The sequence below is a fragment of the Aureobasidium subglaciale genome (genome assembly GCF_000721755.1).
Source record: "Aureobasidium subglaciale EXF-2481 unplaced genomic scaffold scaffold_29, whole genome shotgun sequence".
NCBI lineage: Eukaryota > Fungi > Ascomycota > Dothideomycetes > Dothideales > Saccotheciaceae > Aureobasidium > Aureobasidium subglaciale.
In genome coordinates, this window is record NW_013566966.1 from 199,757 (window position 1) to 217,508 (window position 17,752).

The 17,752-nt window shown below is 49.8% G+C and overlaps 6 protein-coding genes across 6 annotated transcripts; 4 read left to right on the plus strand and 2 right to left on the minus strand.

Moving 5' to 3' along the window:
• Nucleotides 1–1,761: 1,761 nt before the first annotated feature.
• AUEXF2481DRAFT_468075 (glycoside hydrolase family 5 protein) lies at nucleotides 1,762–3,887 on the plus strand. Its single transcript, XM_013484540.1, has 2 exons — nucleotides 1,762–2,168; nucleotides 2,469–3,887. Exons 1-2 carry the CDS (start codon nucleotides 1,935–1,937, stop codon nucleotides 3,672–3,674), a joined length of 1,440 nt encoding a protein of 479 aa, XP_013339994.1. The 5' UTR covers nucleotides 1,762–1,934; the 3' UTR covers nucleotides 3,675–3,887.
• A 212-nt stretch (nucleotides 3,888–4,099) lies between these two features.
• Nucleotides 4,100–6,007, minus strand: AUEXF2481DRAFT_8555 (uncharacterized protein; the record flags this gene model as incomplete). Its single annotated transcript, XM_013484461.1, has 1 exon — nucleotides 4,100–6,007. The coding sequence occupies one exon, from the start codon at nucleotides 6,005–6,007 to the stop codon at nucleotides 4,100–4,102; it is 1,908 nt and encodes a 635-aa protein (XP_013339915.1).
• A 275-nt stretch (nucleotides 6,008–6,282) lies between these two features.
• AUEXF2481DRAFT_33075 (uncharacterized protein) lies at nucleotides 6,283–9,348 on the plus strand (the record flags this gene model as incomplete). Its single annotated transcript, XM_013484473.1, has 4 exons — nucleotides 6,283–6,297; nucleotides 6,349–6,417; nucleotides 6,471–8,498; nucleotides 8,557–9,348. 4 exons carry the CDS (start codon nucleotides 6,283–6,285, stop codon nucleotides 9,346–9,348), a joined length of 2,904 nt encoding a protein of 967 aa, XP_013339927.1.
• A 1,609-nt stretch (nucleotides 9,349–10,957) lies between these two features.
• AUEXF2481DRAFT_69811 (uncharacterized protein) lies at nucleotides 10,958–13,085 on the plus strand (the record flags this gene model as incomplete). The annotated part of the gene is made up of 2 exons (XM_013484509.1): nucleotides 10,958–11,571; nucleotides 11,621–13,085. The coding sequence occupies 2 exons, from the start codon at nucleotides 10,958–10,960 to the stop codon at nucleotides 13,083–13,085; spliced, it is 2,079 nt and encodes a 692-aa protein (XP_013339963.1).
• A 20-nt stretch (nucleotides 13,086–13,105) lies between these two features.
• On the plus strand, nucleotides 13,106–14,656 carry AUEXF2481DRAFT_44095 (uncharacterized protein). The gene is made up of 3 exons (XM_013484492.1): nucleotides 13,106–13,791; nucleotides 13,890–14,364; nucleotides 14,474–14,656. The coding sequence occupies exons 1-3, from the start codon at nucleotides 13,265–13,267 to the stop codon at nucleotides 14,504–14,506; spliced, it is 1,035 nt and encodes a 344-aa protein (XP_013339946.1). The 5' UTR covers nucleotides 13,106–13,264; the 3' UTR covers nucleotides 14,507–14,656.
• A 576-nt stretch (nucleotides 14,657–15,232) lies between these two features.
• Nucleotides 15,233–17,366, minus strand: AUEXF2481DRAFT_92146 (uncharacterized protein). The gene is made up of 3 exons (XM_013484541.1): nucleotides 17,253–17,366; nucleotides 17,098–17,199; nucleotides 15,233–17,036 (listed from the first exon to the last, which is right to left on the minus strand). The coding sequence occupies exons 1-3, from the start codon at nucleotides 17,304–17,306 to the stop codon at nucleotides 15,390–15,392; spliced, it is 1,803 nt and encodes a 600-aa protein (XP_013339995.1). The 5' UTR covers nucleotides 17,307–17,366; the 3' UTR covers nucleotides 15,233–15,389.
• Nucleotides 17,367–17,752: the final 386 nt, after the last annotated feature.

Sequence of the window (17,752 nt, forward strand, 5' to 3'; positions counted from 1 at the left end):
CGAACTCAAAAGCTCCACCCAAGTGTTTGCATACTGTATAGGTGTAATCAACTAAGTATTGATCGCAATTGCGAACTGAGGACTTCAGAACACTAAACCCGCTAGGGCTAGGATGCGATCTGAGCAGCATCTCCACCATGAGCGTAAGTCTGCCGTGATGAGTGTGCTCGCAGATGTAAAGACATGACTCGGCATTCTCTGGCCTAGCTCACGACTGAACTCATTTTGTCCTGTATCGAGCAAAGCCACGTATTCTAGACCGAACAGTACCCGTTGAAAGGTATGTATCATCAATTCTTTGTCAAATACCCTTGGCTCAATGGTTGATTTTGTCAGCCACGTACGAATTTGTGGATCCAGATCACTGCCACTGTAACGGGTCTGCCAATCGGTCTGAAGTGAGATGCGGTCCAAGAGTATCTTTTGGCCTGACTCTTGTCTGTCGTGTCTGGTTACAGCTCTAATAAACCACCAGGGTAAGGTCTTGTTGAAGATCAGTTTTATGCCGCTGTCGTAGTTGTCGCGGATAGTGCCGTGGCAGTTTCCGCAATCGAGCCATTTGCTTAGATGCTCCTGTGGCATTCAGAGGCGGAAGCATCTACCACATAGCAAGTGACACGGAAGGTCGGTCAAAATCAGTGCTAGAAAATTTAAGTTTCCCTTCGCCGAGCGGAGTCCAACATGACATGTGCTTGAAAGAGAACTTTATGGTCCGGATGGCAAGAGTCCAATTCTTGCGAAGACAGGTGTTCTCGTAGAAATTGTGACAGGTGAGAGAAAGGCAAGCAAGGCTTTCAACCGGCAAAAATCCTGCAACATTCAACAGCAATTCGAGAGGTAGATTGTTCAAGAGATCCGACGGTGTGGCTATCGTCCTGCGCTAGATGGCTTGTCTGATGGTCGACATGACTGCTGAGGCTTCGAGGGAAATATGGCCAATGAGTACCTCTTATTGGGCCAGGTGGTGGGTCTTACGGCGAAGAAATTTTCCTTGTTCAGCTGAAGGTGAAAAAAATGTCCGTCGAGATCGGAGGTTGTCCTTGTACCATGTCTGACCAAAGAGAGTCACAGCCGTCTTGAATGATGCAAATCTTTGATATGAGTCAGTATCCGAGTTGGCTCATGAAAAGCGCGATGCTGGGATTGAGCGTCTCGAGATATCGACTCATATGGCCTTGAAGAGCTTCTCAAGGCCTTTTCAGGCATCCCCAACTTTGCATACTCTCTCGTCGTCCGAGTAGAGCGAAGTGCTGTCGTGACACATTTCCTGACGTGCTGGCGCGAGTTCTGGTAGTCGGAGACATGTTGCAATGAGATGCTATCCCAAGGCTGTGTGGGTTAATTTCGTGGCCGCCGACTGGATTCTCGGCCTCACCTTGGGGGTTACTTGCTAATATATTATCCCAGCGGAATGACAGCAGCGACAAGCTGAAAGGTGCTCAGTCCGTGAGCAACTTCGCGCTCAAATTTCAGACCTTTTCGCGCGTTTGACATGTCCCTCACATCTCGAAATTGGGTATGCCGATTACTGGACTTTCTGCGCCCACAAGCGCTAGGTTGAGGTCATAGCTGCATCACTGCTGGGAAAGACGACGCGTGCGAACAACGATCGATCTCATATGCGAGGTGAGTAGTGCAGCGGTAATGCAGTAGAACAGCCTGGTGACTATGACTTGCTTACGCCTAAAGTCTAGTAGGCGTACTATGCGCTCGGGAAGACTTGTATCATTCCTGCTCCGTGTCGAAAGAGGAAGGCATGTCGTGGAAGCGAACCTCGGCGTGGATGAAACACCTGCAATTTGCCTTGGCGCGTTTCGAACCTTTTTCTCCACCACTCCAGCCCTCGCTTCATCTTGTCCATCTACCACATGTTACGAACCCCCATATACAACGGTAACGGCCATTCAGTATAGCCTGTGTGAGGATACGGCCGGATGCATGTAACCCCTCGCCATGATATACGTTCTTCCACGAGTCACAGAAGAATTCGTCCGCCTCGACTTTGCCTGCTTGACCACAATTTGATTCATGCATGCTGCACTATTGGATATCAGAGTTCTCCTCTTGACGATCAATACGAAACAGGACCGGAGATGCACTTAGGGCTCGAATGGAGGAGTACGTTTCTGGTCACGATGCCGTCGCGTAAAGAGTGTGTATACATTTCGGTAGGTACTGTGAGCTCACAGGCTCTCTTTCTCTCAGATCACCCTTCATCTGCTGCTTCGACTCCAACATAAATAAGCGTCTGGAATTCCCTCTTCTCCTTGCTGTCAGTGGATCACTTCCTTCTGCTATTCACAATCATGAAATATTCTCTTTCTCTGGCGACCTTGGCAGCCGCTGGAGTTGCATACGCACAGTCAGCAGTCTCAGCATACGGACAGTGTGGTGGTCAAGGCTATACTGGATCTGCTGTCTGCGTCTCTGGTTTCCACTGCAGCAAGGCAAATGACTACTACTCTCAGTGTGTTGCAGGAGCTGCATCAAGCGTCGCGACTACCATCAAGACAAGCACATCCGAAGCCCCCGTTCCTTCACCGACCACGGTGGTGACCAAGCCACCTATCAGTACATCCAAGATTTTCTCGACCTCTAAGGCGGTGACCACTACCGCAGCAGCCAGCGGTTCTTTCCCAACAACCTCTGGCACGAAGTTTGTAATCGATGGCAAGGCCGGCTACTACGCAGGCACAAACTCCTACTGGATCGGTTTCCTGACCAACAACAACGACGTTGATCTAGTTATGCAACACCTCGCATCCTCAGGTCTCAAGATCCTCCGTGTCTGGGGCTTCAACGATGTAACCACAACCCCTACCGACGGAACTGTCTACTTCCAGTCCTTTGCCAATGGAGAAGCAACCATCAACACAGGCTCCAACGGCCTCCAACGCCTCGACTACGTGGTAAAAAGCGCAGAAGCCCATGGTATAAAACTGATTATCAATTTCGTAAACAACTGGACCGACTACGGCGGCATGGCAGCCTACTTTTCCTACGCCGGAATCTCCTCAAACACCCAATGGTACAACAACACAAAAGCCCAAACCCAATACCAGAAATACATCAAAGCAGTCGTGTCACGCTACACAGCCAGTCCAGCAATCTTTGCCTGGGAACTCGCCAACGAACCCCGCTGCACAGGCTGCGACCTCTCCACTCTAAAGACCTGGGTCGTCAACACCTCCAAATACATCAAAAGCCTTGATCCCAAACACATGGTAACCACAGGAGAAGAAGGCTTCGGCCCCATCCCCGGCGACGATGGCAGTTACCCTTACCAACTCTCAGCCGGCGGAAGTAATTTCACCGCAAACTGTGAAACCCCCACGATTGATTTTTGCACATATCATCTTTATCCCGAGTCTTGGTCTGTGACGCCTACGCAGCAATGGGGTAATCAGTGGATTGTCGCACATGCCAAAGCTTGCTCTGCAGTTGGAAAACCTTGCTTGCTTGAGGAGTTTGGGGCGAGCAATGACTGCACGATTGAGAGTGATTGGCAAGCTACTGCTTTGAAAGCTGTCGGGACGGGAGCAGATTTGTTCTGGCAGTATGGCGATACTCTGAGTGGAGGGAAGACTAGTCAGGATGGGAATACTGCGTACTATGGGGATGACTTGTACGAGTGTTTGGTCGATAAGCATATCAAGGCTATTGATAGTCTGTGAGGGCGGGGTATGGCTTCATGTCTGATGGTGAGAAGAGTCGAGGTCAGGGGTCTCGAGACTACCCGTTGACAATCGGACGCTGAGGATAGCCAGGGTATTCTGATCCGCTTCGTTAATATATCTCGAAGCATGCAATGTTCTACAGTTCTTGGCCAAGTGAATTGATATTTACATAGAAAGCCTGACAAGAAGTCACTGTCGGCGTGATCGTCGTAATATCTGCCAAGAGCCGATCAAAGGCACAGTCGTGTGAGTGTTATAAGTTAGAGAAAGCCATTGAAAGTCATTATTCAGTTGTAGTTGGAAGCAAAGCCTTCATCTCCATGCTATTCTCATATCCCGTTCTTATGCTATATTGTCCAGCCATGCAACCCAGTCAATTCAACACTCCGTCGTAATGCATACATATAATCGATATGGGGCCTTCACTTCTTGAAGACCTTGAGTAATGAGGGAATTCTTTGTGTCTTACTCAAACCCACTCGATACGTCGATTGCTGCCAACCAGGTTTGGCCGAAGACTTTGCGTCTTTCTTCACAGTAGCAACTTTGGGTGTCGTGACGGCAGCAGGAGTAGATACTTCCATGATGGCAGGAGCCGGTATTTCTGCTTCGGGGACAGGAGGAGAGGGTTTTGGGGTAGCCGCAGTAGGCTTTGGTGCTGCTGCCTTGGGCTTTGGCTTTGTTTTCGACTTAGGCTCAGCTTTTGCTTTTGCTTTGGGTTTAGCTTTGGGAGATTCGTCTTCCGAGTCTTCTTCGGCTTCGGAGAGATGGTCGTCTTCAGAATCATCCTCATCTCCGTCTGGTGGAGGAACTTCTGGCATGTCTTCATCGTGATCGGAGGGTGGATCTGGCGTAGCAATGGCTTTGGCAACTCTTCCTTTTGCTTTTGGTTTGGCTTTTGGTTTTGCCTTGCTTTTGGCTTTTGCCTTCACAGGCTCTTCCACGAATTCGTCTTCGTCTTGGTGTTCGTAATCATCTTCGTCTTTGTAGACTGGTTCGGGTGTCTTTGACTTGGCTTTAGGCTTGGCCTTTGCCTTTGATCTAGCATTGGCCCTAGGCTTGATAACTTCCTCCGCGGATTCGTCACCTACCCCAAGCTCAGACTCAGCCTTGAATCCGACATGATCAATCTCCCGGGAGGGTGCAGACATGGCCTCCTGGAAGGCCGGCTCCTCGTCTGGCTTGGGCGTCGGCTCCCGTGATTTGTGCTGTCTCAGCTGGGCGAGTACACTAGCTGCCAAAGCTGGGTCAGATCTTGGCTCTATGACGACCTGGACCTCTGTCTTGATGACTGATCTGGGCGTGGATCTTGCTGCTGGAACATCTTCTCCATGAGCTGGCTCGTCTTCTTCGTCTTCTTCGTCATCTGCGACCACCTTCTTCTTGGGACGACCGCGTTTCGCTGGCAGCTTCGTGTTTGTAGCTTTTCTGGCTGATTTTGTAGATAAATACAGATCTTGGACGGATTCGGGTACGGTAGAGTGTAGTTGCAGAGAGTCTGTAGAGACAGGTGCTTCAGGACTGGGCGACAGTCGTTCGAAAGGAGGAGCTTGGTCGATTGGTAATGCGGGGAAGATTGAATTGGGGGTGACATGGTCGCTTGTGTCGGTGGCGGAACGCTTTGGCTTTCCCTTCTTGACGGCCTTCTCAACCACCATTGTGTAGTCAATGTGACTCGTGTCAACCTGGGCAGATCTCGAGCGAGAGGGTTTTGGATTATACAACTCCTTAGGGTAACCGATAGCATCATCGGAATTGAGCCTGTCGCTACTACCGAGAACAGTGCCTGACCAAGGAGTGAGGTTGTTTGTCTGGTCGGCCGATGATTGTTGAGACGAGTTGCGATTTCGAGGCTTCGGGGTTCTCTTCTCGTGGACTACATGGTGGCCAGCTGCGGACGGTAGGGTAGGACCGGGAATAGTGTCATTGGTGCCATCGAAAGGTGGGACTGGGGCGGAGAGCAGGAGGTCGGTGGAAGAGTATCGTGACTCTGGCTTTGTGACAATTTTAATGCGCTTGAGCTTTCCAGACGAACGAGGCTCAGGATCTGTATCGGAGACAGGGCGCTTCTTGTGCGAACTGGCGGGCGAAGTAGCGACGGAGGTGGCAGCGAGATCGGAGAAGTTGACAACAGGCACGTCTTCCTGAGTGGGAGCCATCAGGGCGACTTGGGCACGTCTGAGAAGCTCGGCAGTAGAAGCAGAGGACTGATCATCAATGTCATTCGGCACCTCTTCCCCGCATCTAGTCAGAGTCGCCACTGCGGCAGGTGCAGCTACCGTAACAAGGTCGTCTTCATCTTCCGAGTCCTGAATAAAGGCAGGCGGCATGGTACAATCGGCTAAGAGCTAGATTGTCAGTGCTCATCATGAGGCAGCTGGGGCTGGCAGACTGCCTGGAAGACGCGACGAGGAGAGCCGCGACCCCGCGATATCACGTGCTCTAATCAAATCAATCTCCCCGCGTACCTGACGATGTCCAGGCGTAGCTAATACACATCTGGCCCATGCCAAGACGAGGGTAGCGGAGATGACGGAGCTTCTCGCCGATGCGCGCATGGTTGCATGGTCTTAGACAGCTGCTCTCAGGACATGGCTTGACAAACATGGCCTTGACTTCTGTATGTAACCTGTCGCATAAGGGAGCTTCAGAAACTGACGCGTACGTACAGTGGAAAGCTTTCCGATTCTTCGATGTCAGCCCCGTCAAGCTCGCAGACGCCGACAAGTCGATTCTAGAGGTACCTTGACTGCCGACTCGATTGCCATCCAGCGTTGACAAGTTGTTCACTAGCAAGGCAATGTCAGCTGTATCACTGCGAGCTCCGATCAGCTCTATCTCGGCTCTCCGGACGGGACACTTCGACTCTTAGATCAGTCCTTCAAGACCAAACAATCATGGAAGGCGCATGAATCCGGCGCATTAACCACAATTCGCCATATCCCCCACTCGTCGCTACTCATAACTCTCGCCGAGGACCTACCAAACGAGCCCGTCCTGAAGGTGTGGGCCTTGGACCGCCCCGATAAGAAGACTGGAATACCTCGCTGTCTCTGCACCGTCTCTGTCACCAATGGCAGGAAGCCTTTCCCCGTGTCGGCCTTCGCTGTACTGCGGGACCTGTCTCAAGTCGCCGTCGGATTTGCAGATGGCGCCGTTACTGTAATAAGAGGCGACTTCATCCATGATCGAGGAACAAAACAGCGTACTGTACTTGAGACGGACGAACCCATCACCGGCCTTGAGTTCAGAGAAGCGAACGTTACAACTCTGTTCATATCCACCACAAGCAGGATATCGACCCTCATCATTTCCGGCAAAGGTCAGGGTCAGCCTGCGAGAACACTGGACGAACATGGTTGTGCTGTCGGCTGCCTGACAAAAGATTTGCATTCAAACGACATCATTGTTGCTCGTGATGATGCCGTCTACGCGTACAACCCGCGAGGCAGAGTCGCTTCGTATGCCTATGAAGGTCCTAAAAAGCTCACTGCTATGTACAAAGACTACGTCCTGCTGGTGTCGCCTCCCAAACACATGACAAATGCTCCGACGAGGTCATTTGGTGGTGGCCAGGCGGACGATCTGTTTAGTACCTCCAACTTCACCATCCTTAATCCTGACCTCAAACTCATCGCCCACACTGAGGCTCTACCCAGTCAGGTCAATGCCCTTTTCTCTGCATGGGGTCAAGTCTACGTGGTGACCCTTGATGGTAAAGTCTTGCGCTACACCGAAAAGACCTTCCAACAGAAGCTTGAGATCCTGTATCAACGCGAGTTCTTTGTTCTGGCCATCAACCTGGCGCAGAAGGAGAAAGTCGATGCTGTCCAGCAAAATCTTATCTTCCGCAAATATGGCGATTACCTATATCGCAAGGGCGATTACGACACCGCCATGCAACAGTATCTTCGTGCTATCGACAATACTGAACCTTCACAAATCATTCGCAAATTCCTCGATAACCAGCGGATACGAAATCTTATCGAGTATCTGGAAGAGCTACATGAGCATCACAAGGCTTCATCCGACCATACGACGTTACTGCTGAATTGCTATGCAAAGCTAAAAGACGTTGACAAGCTCGAAGATTTTATCAAATCACCGGGTGATCTGAAGTTCGACCTGGATACAGCCATAACGATGTGTCGCCAAGGTGGCTACTCTGATCAGGCCGCCTTCTTGGCGCGAAAGCACAACGAACACGGCCTAGTTGTTGATATCCTGATAGAGGATCTCAAGAAATATGCTGAAGCGTTGGCCTATGTCTGGCGACTGGAGCCGGAACAAGCGTATGAAAGTCTCACAAAATACGGCACTGTCTTGCTTGAGCACTCCCCTGAGGACACGAAACAGCTCTTCATAGACTATTTCACTGGCAATTTCCGACCCAAGAAGGACGCTGTGGTCGAGCAAGAGATCACTACAGAACAACAGTCAGGAGGCATTGGCAAGATGGCGACGTCAGCCGTACAAAATCTTGCTGCTCTAATACCACTTCCATACATGAGTGCAGATGTCCCACGAACGCCAGGTGGTACCAAGACAACGCAACATGTTATCGAGACTACGGTCGAGGATGAATTCGTCGAGTACAAGGTACCCAAACCTAGAGCCGCCTTCTCCTCGTTCGTCGATCATCCGGATGAATTTATCTCATTCCTTGAAGCATGCATCGCTAGCTCCGGCTTGAAAGATGAAGACAAGACGGATCTTTACACGACACTATTCGAGATGTATCTCCAAATCGCTAGTAAGCAGACCGGCGAAAGCAAGAGAGAGTGGGAGAGCAAAGCGAAGAAGCTTGTTGAAGAGCAAAATGTGAGTATTAATGTGACTTGGTGTATGAATCCACCTTTGATACTGACTTCTTTTGCAGACACGTATGGGTACTTCCAACATCCTACTGCTCTCGCATTTATCGAACTTCAGAGATGGCACAACTCTCGTCCGCGAGCAACGCGGTCTCTACTTCGACATTTTCCGGTCTTACACTGCTGCAAACGACACAGCAGGAGCCATCAAAGCACTCCGCAAGTATGGTCCAGAAGAACCACAACTGTACCCAGCAGCGCTTGCATACTTCACCTCGACCGAAGAAATCCTCGCCGAAGCCTCTTCTGAGCTCGACAGCGTACTCAAGAAGATCGATGACGATGGTCTCATGGCACCACTCCAAGTCATACAGACTTTGTCACAAAGCAAGGTCGCAACAATGGGTCTCGTCAAAACATACCTTTCCCGCACAATCGAACGTGAACGAGCAGAAATCGCGTCCAATCGCAAGCTAATCTCGTCCTACCGCACCGACACAGCAGCCAAAGCCAACGAACTCGAAACTCTCGCTACCAAGCCTGTCTCCTTCTCCGCTACGAGGTGCTCGGCTTGTGGTGCTCCTCTCGACCTCCCTACCGTCCACTTCCTCTGCAAACACAGTTTCCACGAGCGGTGCTTGTATGTCGGCGCTGGTGACGAGGACTCTGACGTCGAGTGTCCAAAGTGCGCGAATGACAATGCGACGGTCAAGGCCATCAAGCGGGCCCAGGATGAGAGTGCTGACAGGCATGAATTGTTCTTGGACGCACTCGATAGAAGCAGAGATAAGTTCGCTACTGTTAGCGAGTGGTTTGGCAGAGGTGTCATGAGTAGAGGTACTGCTGGCGTCGAATAATTGGAGACGTAGCAATCGAAGATAGTAGCGTTGTAAATGGAAACCATGTCTAGAGGCTCCAATATTCACCAGCATTCGATTACTCGTAGTGTAGAGAGACTCTTCACTATGAATGATCGAGAGCACCGCTAGGAGGATGAATATAGTGAGAGTAACGGTCTTTGTGACTTGTATCATAATATCCTTGCGTCAGGCCTGACCATAGAAGAACGTGCGAGCATCGTCGGAAGTTGTACCCTTGATGACGTAAAGAAACTGATATCCATCCCTCTCTCTCTGGTGATCGATACACTGACTACCACATCTTCTATGACTTTTGCGGATAGATATTCGAGCATACCGTGTATACTCGGATAACGAGATTTTACACAGAACAAAAGCCGGTTTTGCTGTTCATCGACCACTGTGATCTCGATCCTTGGTTCCGTCTATGAAGATGTTACGAGTGTTTTGCGAGTTTTCTGAGTTTTTCGAGTTTTGGGTAGTGGAGTGTGTGTGCATACGAGTAGGCCTGTAAGGTCATAACTACCTTCGGAGATACCGTCTTGTGCATCGCTGGAAGGATCTATGGCTATGGAGATTTTCTGGAAGAGTGGTGGGCGTAAATCAAGTTTCGAGATATATTCCGGTCGATCAGGAAGAAGTAAGATGAACGAAAGCAGCCGTGGAGAATATCTACCTCGTGTTTTTGAGAGTCGAGCCTCGTCTACGATAAGCGCGCAAAACTACTTGATGGCGTAGGATCATGTAAATGTGGCTGGTCAAGTTAGTGTGTGTGAGTGCGACGTCTCGTTGGTGGACTACTAGCCGGTGACCTTCTTAATTCAATGTCCCTACCGATATCATCATGACCCTGACCTCGCTTTTGTTTGATTACAACAAACGAACTTCAGACTCATCTTTGTTGCGAATGATCTAGACAACCGTTGTCCGCGAGCCTCATTGACTTCGAATAGACAGGGCAATTTCGTTACACTAATTGACACGTTGTCCATCGATGTTCAGGAAACAGCAATCTTCCATCAGAATTTCCTGTAGCCATGCCCACCGGTCCCACATCGGGCAGTGCTAACGAGTCGTCCTACTCTTTCATGTTGAAGATACTTGTGAAGCGTCATGAGCTGTACCGCCGAATAAGACCAGAGATGAAACAGACTCTATGCACAACACGCTCTTGTCAAGAGACGCAGGATAGTTGGGCAGACTTGAGTCGGGAAGCAGGCGGGAAAGTCGGATCAGATAAGATGATCGAGGGATCAAGTTGTGATACGTCACCACGTCCGATCAAGCCGCCCATTTTCGCATTGATCTTGGAAGTCATGGTTTGAGATCCAAACTCAACACTTTGACTCGTCATCTTCAATTGAAAGTCTTTGAACAGGCATGTTGTACTTCAATTAATTTCTTCAACTCCATCTCTCGTTCTCTGTCAGACTCCCGCCTATAGGCTTCGCTTCCTCTACTGGCCCCTCGAGCCATCACACCCAAGATGCAGCCGCTACGTCAATTGAGCGGCCGCACTGGGATGCAATTGCGCCGCTCGGTTGTCCAGACATGCCGTTCGCAACAATTCACTCGCTCTCTGGCCAATGGTCCAGTGCGTCGTGAAATGCTGCAACGCGTACAAGCACCAGCATCCCTCGCAAGACCCGCCATCCTCCTTCAATTGAACCACGCCCGTCGCCAGAGCACAACCACCGAGCCTCCACCAAAGTCCCCTGCCGCTTCTCCTACACAACGATCTCGTACTCTCCGTTTCCTCTACCGAGGCTTCACTATTCTCGGCATCTTTGTCGCCGTCTCTGGTGTCCTGGTAGTTGCCTTCTTCGCCTTCGATGCAACCACATACAAGGAAGAAGCAGACTCGGTCGACATTGTTGTTTCCGAACTTGCCCTGAACCCAAGAAGAGGAGGTCCCAAGAATCTCCCTATCGCTGAACATCTTATCGATGACGACGACTCGCCGGAAAAGAAGGCCCAGAAGCACAAGCCCAAGCTGGTTATTCTCGGTACTGGCTGGGGCAGCGTTGCTCTGCTGAAGCAGCTGAACCCGGACGACTACCACGTCACTGTTGTCTCTCCGTCAAACTACTTCCTGTTTACTCCTATGCTTCCCTCTGCCACTGTTGGTACTCTTGAATTGCGTTCTCTCGTCGAGCCTGTTCGCAGAATCATCTCTCGCGTCAAGGGTCATTTCCTGAAGGCTACTGCTGAGGATGTCGAGTGAGTTGTGCAGAACACCATATCTTTGCTTGCGCTAATCATACCACAGCTTCTCGAACAAGCTCGTCGAAGTCTCGGCAACCGCTCCGGATGGCACAAAGCAAAACTTCTACCTTCCCTATGATAAGCTCGTTATCGGTGTTGGCTCCATGACTAACCCTCATGGTGTCAAGGGCCTCGAACACTGCCACTTCCTCAAGGACATCACCGACGCTCGCCTGATTCGCAACCAGATTGTCAAAAACCTCGAGGCTGCTTCCATCCCCTCTACTACCGACGAGGAGAGACGCCGCCTGCTCTCTTTCGTCGTGTGCGGAGGTGGTCCCACTGGTGTCGAGTTCGCTGCCGAATTGTTCGATATGCTCAACGAAGATCTCTGCAACTACTACCCTCGTATCCTGAGAAATGAAATCTCGGTCCATGTCATCCAAAGCAGAGGTCACATTCTCAACACCTACGACGAGACACTCTCCAAGTATGCTGAAGCTCGCTTCGCAAAGGACTCGGTCGACATTCTCACAAACTCGCGTGTCAAGGAGGTTCAGAAAGATAAGATTCTCTTCACCCAAAAGGACGAGGAGGGCAAGACCATCACAAAGGAAATCCCCATGGGCTTCTGTCTGTGGTCGACCGGTGTCGCACAAACCGAATTCTCAAAGAAGCTCGCCGAGAAGCTCGGTGATTTTCAGACTAATCGCCATGCTCTTGAGACTGACACCCATCTGCGTCTTGCTGGAGCTCCGCTTGGTGATGTTTATGCCATTGGTGACTGCTCTACGGTTCAGAACAACGTATCGGATCACATCGTATCATTCCTTCGTACCGTTGCCTGGGAGAAGGGCAAGGACCCCGAGAAGATGATCATCAACTATGGTGACTGGAGAGGTGTTGCCAAGCGTGTCAAGGCACGCTTCCCTCAAGCCGCCGAACACTTGAAGCGTTTGGACAAGCTTTTCGAACAATACGACAAGGACAAGAGTGGTACACTTGATTTCAGCGAACTGCAAGAGCTGCTCAAGCAGATTGACGGCAAGATGACCTCGCTACCGGCGACAGCACAGCGTGCCAATCAGCAGGGTATTTACCTTGGTCGCAAGTTTAACAAGCTCTCCCAGGCAGCGCCCGGTATGGAGCTGAACAGACTCGACTATGGTGATATTGATGATGCCGTCTACAAGGCCTTCTCATACACCAACATGGGCAGTCTGGCCTATGTCGGTAACGCAGCCATCTTTGACTTTGGCGGTATGAACTTTGCCGGCGGTCTGGTAGCAGTGTACCTCTGGCGTGCCGTCTACTTTTCACAGAGTGTCAGTCTTCGCACGAGAATCCTTCTTGCCATGGACTGGACCAAGAGAGCACTTTTCGGAAGAGGTCAGCATACAAGTCTATTCAACCAATACAGAGCAAAAGTACTGACAATTTACAGATCTCATGAACTTCTAGAGCAGACATATAGACAGCGTCAAGCTCATATAATTGATTATACGTATTTAAGAACCTTGAACATTTAACCCAGCTGATTGCATTCCACGTGTGCTGTTAAACAGGAGTCAGATGCATTACTCTCTCTCTCTCTCTGCGGACAAAAGATAACCACGAATCTGCGGTATCTGCGGACGAACAAAAGACCGTCGACATTGGGTCTCGGTCGATCGGCAAAGGACGGGGCGAGCCCGGCGCATGGACCCTGATGGAGCTCCACCTCGAGCTCGCCATCGACCGGCAGTATTGCGATAAGAGCAGACCTTCCTCTTTTCCAGAACACGCCGTCGTCCTCATAGACTCCATTACCTGGTCATATCGCATGTTCTTCCGTCGACTTGCTCAACCCCTCCGAACCTTGAACTCCATCGCAACCTTTGTGACACGTCCGAGCCTGTACACATACCCCGCATCCCACCACCTCCGCACAATGGCATCGGCAATGGGCAAGCGCCTCGAAGGCAAGACTGTCGTTGTCACTGGAGCTTCCTCGGGCATTGGAAAGAGTACAGCTATCGAGTTCGCCCGCACCAGCCCAAAGAACCTGAAGCTCATCGTCACCGCCCGTCGCTTGGAAGTACTCGAGCAATTGAAAGAGGAGATTAAAAAGGAAGTTGGCGATGGTGTTCAGGTCTTGCCTGTAAGATTGGATGTCAGCAACCCCGAGGAAGTGAGAAACTTTGTCGGCAATCTTCCAGAGGAATTCAAGGATATCAATGTCTTGGTCAATAATGCGTGAGTGGTTCTGACTCCTCCCCCCCAAAAAAGCCTTTTGCAAGAAGGGAAAGGTGGAAGAATGACAAATTGAATATCTGACAAAAATGTTTCCCCAGTGGTCTCGTCAAAGGCGTCGCCAAAGCCCCCTCAATCGCCGAAGAAGACATCAACATCATGTTCAACACAAACGTCACAGGCCTCATCAACATGACCCAAGCCATCCTCCCCATCTTCCTCGCACGTGGCGAGGCAGGGGCTGGCGACGTAATAAACGTCGGCAGCATCGCCGGCCGCGAACCCTACCCAGGAGGCAGCATCTACTGCGCCACAAAAGCCGCCGTACGCAGCTTTACAGATTCCCTGCGCAAAGAACTCATCGCCACCCGTGTCCGTGTCATCGAAATCGATCCTGGACAGGTGGAGACTGAATTCAGCGTCGTGAGGTTTTATGGCGATAAAAAAGCTGCTGACAAGGTTTATGAGGGGTGTGAACCATTGACGCCAGAGGATATTGCAGAGGTTGTCGTTTTTGCTGCTGGGAGGAGGGAGAATGTTGTGCTGGCTGATACGTTGATTTTCCCTAATCATCAGGTGAGTTTTTTTCTTTTTTCTTCCCCTTTTCCCTCTCCTTTTCTGTTTTTCCCCCTTCTTTTGACTTTGTTCGGGTTTGCTGATTGTTTTTTTTTTCCTTGGAAAAAAGGCTGCTGCGACTGTTATGCACAAGAAGACTTGAGACGCGTTTCTTCATATGAAGAAGCTTGTGATGTCGAAAACATTCTGACGTTAGGGAATAATAGGCTGGTGCTGGTGGAAGCAATTCTTACAAGCGACCACAATCCAAGATCTAAAGACACACAGATTTGTATAAAGAGAAAAAGATACCACGAAAACCATATCCCCCTTTTCATCCTTAAGACTAATTCTTCCTTTTTTCTCCCCGCTTTCGTTCTTGCTGCTTCTAATACGTGTCTTTCTTTTTCGGTAGATCTAGAGGAAACTAGTAGGGGGAGGTTTAGTAGATGGTCGGTATAGTAAGTGGATAGTAAGTAGATAGTAAGTGGATAGTAAGTAGATAGTAAGTAGATAGTAAGCAGATAGTAAGCAGATAGTAAGCAGATAATAAGTAGATAGTAAGTAGATAGTAAGTGGATAGTTAGCAGATAATAAGTAGATATCAATCATAGTAATCATAGTAATCATAGTAATCATAGTAATCATAGTAATCATAGTAATCATAATCATAGTAATCATAGTAATCATAGTAATTCACTCTATACATACAAAGAATTTTCAGAGAATAAGAAAAAAGGTCACGATATGGCGATATTTGCAGTTATACGCGATTAAGATGAGAAGATGTGCTTTCCACAACTTCTCATTAAAAACGAGTTCAAAAGAAATACTTTAGCATTTTGGATTCCAGGTTGGAAGTAAAAAGAGGAGGGCTTTCTAAGAAAGCGTCAAAGTCTTTGTTAATGTGAAACAACCGGAATGGTGGAAGGGCATAAAGAGGCAACTTCGGTCTCTGCTTCATTTGAAAGCACATGGTAGTTGAGCAGGGATTTCCCCATGCTCGAGGACCAAGTCGTACTGGGGAAATAGCCATACTCTGTTACTTAGTATCTAGGTCCACCACTACCCCTCCCCCTTCCACGCCCTCCTCCACCACGACCGCCACCTCTTCCCCTTCCACCCCCTCTACCTCCTCCTCTGCCTCCCCTAAACCCTCCATCTCTTCTCTGTTCCTCAGGCCGAGGCCCCTTCCTCATTCTCTCTCCCCTCTCCTCTTCCGGGATATCGAATGGATTGGGGATCTCTAGCATCTCACAGAAGTTGCTCGTCTGGTTATTCGTATACTCTTTCGGACTGCCCTGAACGTGGATTCCTTGGCTGGCATCAAAGACTGGTGCTGTAATTCCAAAGTTTTCTGGGATTGTGAGGTCTTTGACGTTTTCGAAGATCCAGGTTTGTTGAGTGTCGATGAGAGGAGCATAGTGGGATTCTCCCTTATCAATCGGAGCATGGGCGTTGGGGTCGCCACCGACTGTTAACTCGGCAGCAAAGACTCTGGTGATGGCTAGCCACTCTGGGTCATACTCTAGACGCATAGGACGGTCGAAAGCTGCATCTGGGTCCGAGAATGCTGGCATAGACAGCACCTGCAGGAAATCCCTGTTTGGAAGACACTTGTCCAGGGCTAGGAAGTTAGTTTTCGTATTCGTGATTCCTGGAGGATGAGATATTGGTTGATTTGTGGTTTGGGGACGAGGAGGCTGTTTAGCGAAGGAGGCGGGGAGTTGGACGCGGAGATCTTCTGGGACTGCGGATTGGGCTGGAGGATCAATCGGTACTCTGGCACCATCGAGGCCCTGTCCTGGAGCTATCGCTAAAGTTTTGGGGTCTGCATCGTCTTCGAGCTCGAGGTCGATTTCGTCTGCATTGACAGGTAGAGTTGTGCTGGTTTTGCTGGCTTTTGCTGCTAGTGTTGGCTCATCGTCGTCCATGTCGAGATCTATCTCGTCGGTATTCTTCGTGGCTTGTGCCGGAACTGAAGGCTCTTCGTCGTCCATGTCCAGATCAATCTCGTCCGAGTTCTTCTTCGGCAATTTCTCCATCTGAGCTCCATTGCTTGCCGCGACTGCAGCTGCTGTACCAATGGCTTCCCCTGACTTCTCATGGTCGATCACCGCAGCATACTTGCAGTGCAGATGAGCACTGAACCAATACGGCGGCCTCAGTCTATCCATGACATAAGTAGCCGCCACACTTCCCAACTGCCCATTCCTGGCATCTTCCTCCAGATGTTGCTTCTGCCTGAACAACTTCTTCCAATCACCCTTCCACTCCACACCTCTCGGCCAATCATGAGAGATGCCCACATCTACCTGCGTCCTCACCTGTAGAAGCTTTCTCACATCCAGTTCCCTGACATGGTAAATACTCTTCACCTCCCCCTCATTATAAGGAAGACGTTCAAAATGCTGTTTCTTGTAATCGAAACCTTTCCAGATGCCGCTTAGACCTGATATCCTCAAGGGACCGAGGCGAAGAACGTTTGCGGCGCCCATGTAGTAGATGTTAGGGGCCACCCAGCCGCCATAGTAGAGTTCGAAGAGATAGTTTGCTGCTTCGTGGTTCCCGCCGACGAAGATGGTAAGGTAAGGTGCTTTACGGGTGCCAGAGTAGTATTCGTGAAAATCATGCATAGCGCGGTATTTTGCTGGCATTGAGACACATAATAGATCGTGTGCATTTCTCACGGACTGTGTTTGGGTGTTTTAGCAATGCAAAGAATTTCTTGTCGTGGTTAGGGAGGGTGTGTACCTGAAAGTCGCCTCCAATGATGAGCAAGTCAATTCCTGGCCAGCCTTTTACGGCACATGCTCTTTCGATTGACGCGTAGATTGCGTGAAGTGTGCCATGACCCTAGTGCTTGTAAGCTTGACAAACTGTGGATGGGATGGGTGGACTAAACGTACACATCCTTCAACGGCTATCCTGACGCCATTCTCCTCGGTCAGCTGTGGTTCCATATTGGAAGCTGTGTTTCTCAGAAGTCTTTCCGCGACTCGATACTAAAGTCGATGATGCTAAGAAGAAGACACAGACGAGTCATTTGGCAGTCTCATGAAAGTGATGTCTTGGCGACGCTGCCTCGCACCTTCTGCACGCCTTTGTATGAGTTATTGCCTCCTATTCACTATTCACTTCTCAGGATCCATTACGCTCTCAATCTTCTTTGAAACATAGAACTAAAGTCGCCCAGATATACATTCTGACAATAGTCGGCTTCAATTGCTCCTCACCCAAAACAAGCACAATGTCATCTTCATCACCACACAACGACCTCCTCCAATGCGTGGGTAACAACAATTTCTTTCACCACTACAAACAAAAATTAAATTCAGAAAATGTACTATATCTAAGCCCCTCCTTCATCTCCCATCTCTCATGCTCCCATCGTTTCGTTCTTCTCTTT

Bases quoted from the DNA above. Each gene is read 5' to 3' on its own strand.
- AUEXF2481DRAFT_468075 (XM_013484540.1), top strand. From the start codon at position 1,935: ATGCATGTAACCCCTCGCCATGATATACGTTCTTCCACGAGTCACAGA. The intron at 2,169-2,468 runs GTAGGTACTGTG...TACTACTCTCAG, and splicing joins AAGAGTGTGTATACATTTCG to TGTGTTGCAGGAGCTGCATC.
- AUEXF2481DRAFT_44095 (XM_013484492.1), top strand. From the start codon at position 13,265: ATGGAGCTCCACCTCGAGCTCGCCATCGACCGGCAGTATTGCGATAAG. The intron at 13,792-13,889 runs GTGAGTGGTTCT...ATGTTTCCCCAG, and splicing joins AATGTCTTGGTCAATAATGC to TGGTCTCGTCAAAGGCGTCG. The intron at 14,365-14,473 runs GTGAGTTTTTTT...CTTGGAAAAAAG, and splicing joins TGATTTTCCCTAATCATCAG to GCTGCTGCGACTGTTATGCA.
- AUEXF2481DRAFT_92146 (XM_013484541.1), bottom strand. From the start codon at position 17,306: ATGGAACCACAGCTGACCGAGGAGAATGGCGTCAGGATAGCCGTTGAA. The intron at 17,200-17,252 runs GTACGTTTAGTC...TACAAGCACTAG, and splicing joins GGATAGCCGTTGAAGGATGT to GGTCATGGCACACTTCACGC. The intron at 17,037-17,097 runs GTACACACCCTC...ACCCAAACACAG, and splicing joins TCATTGGAGGCGACTTTCAG to TCCGTGAGAAATGCACACGA.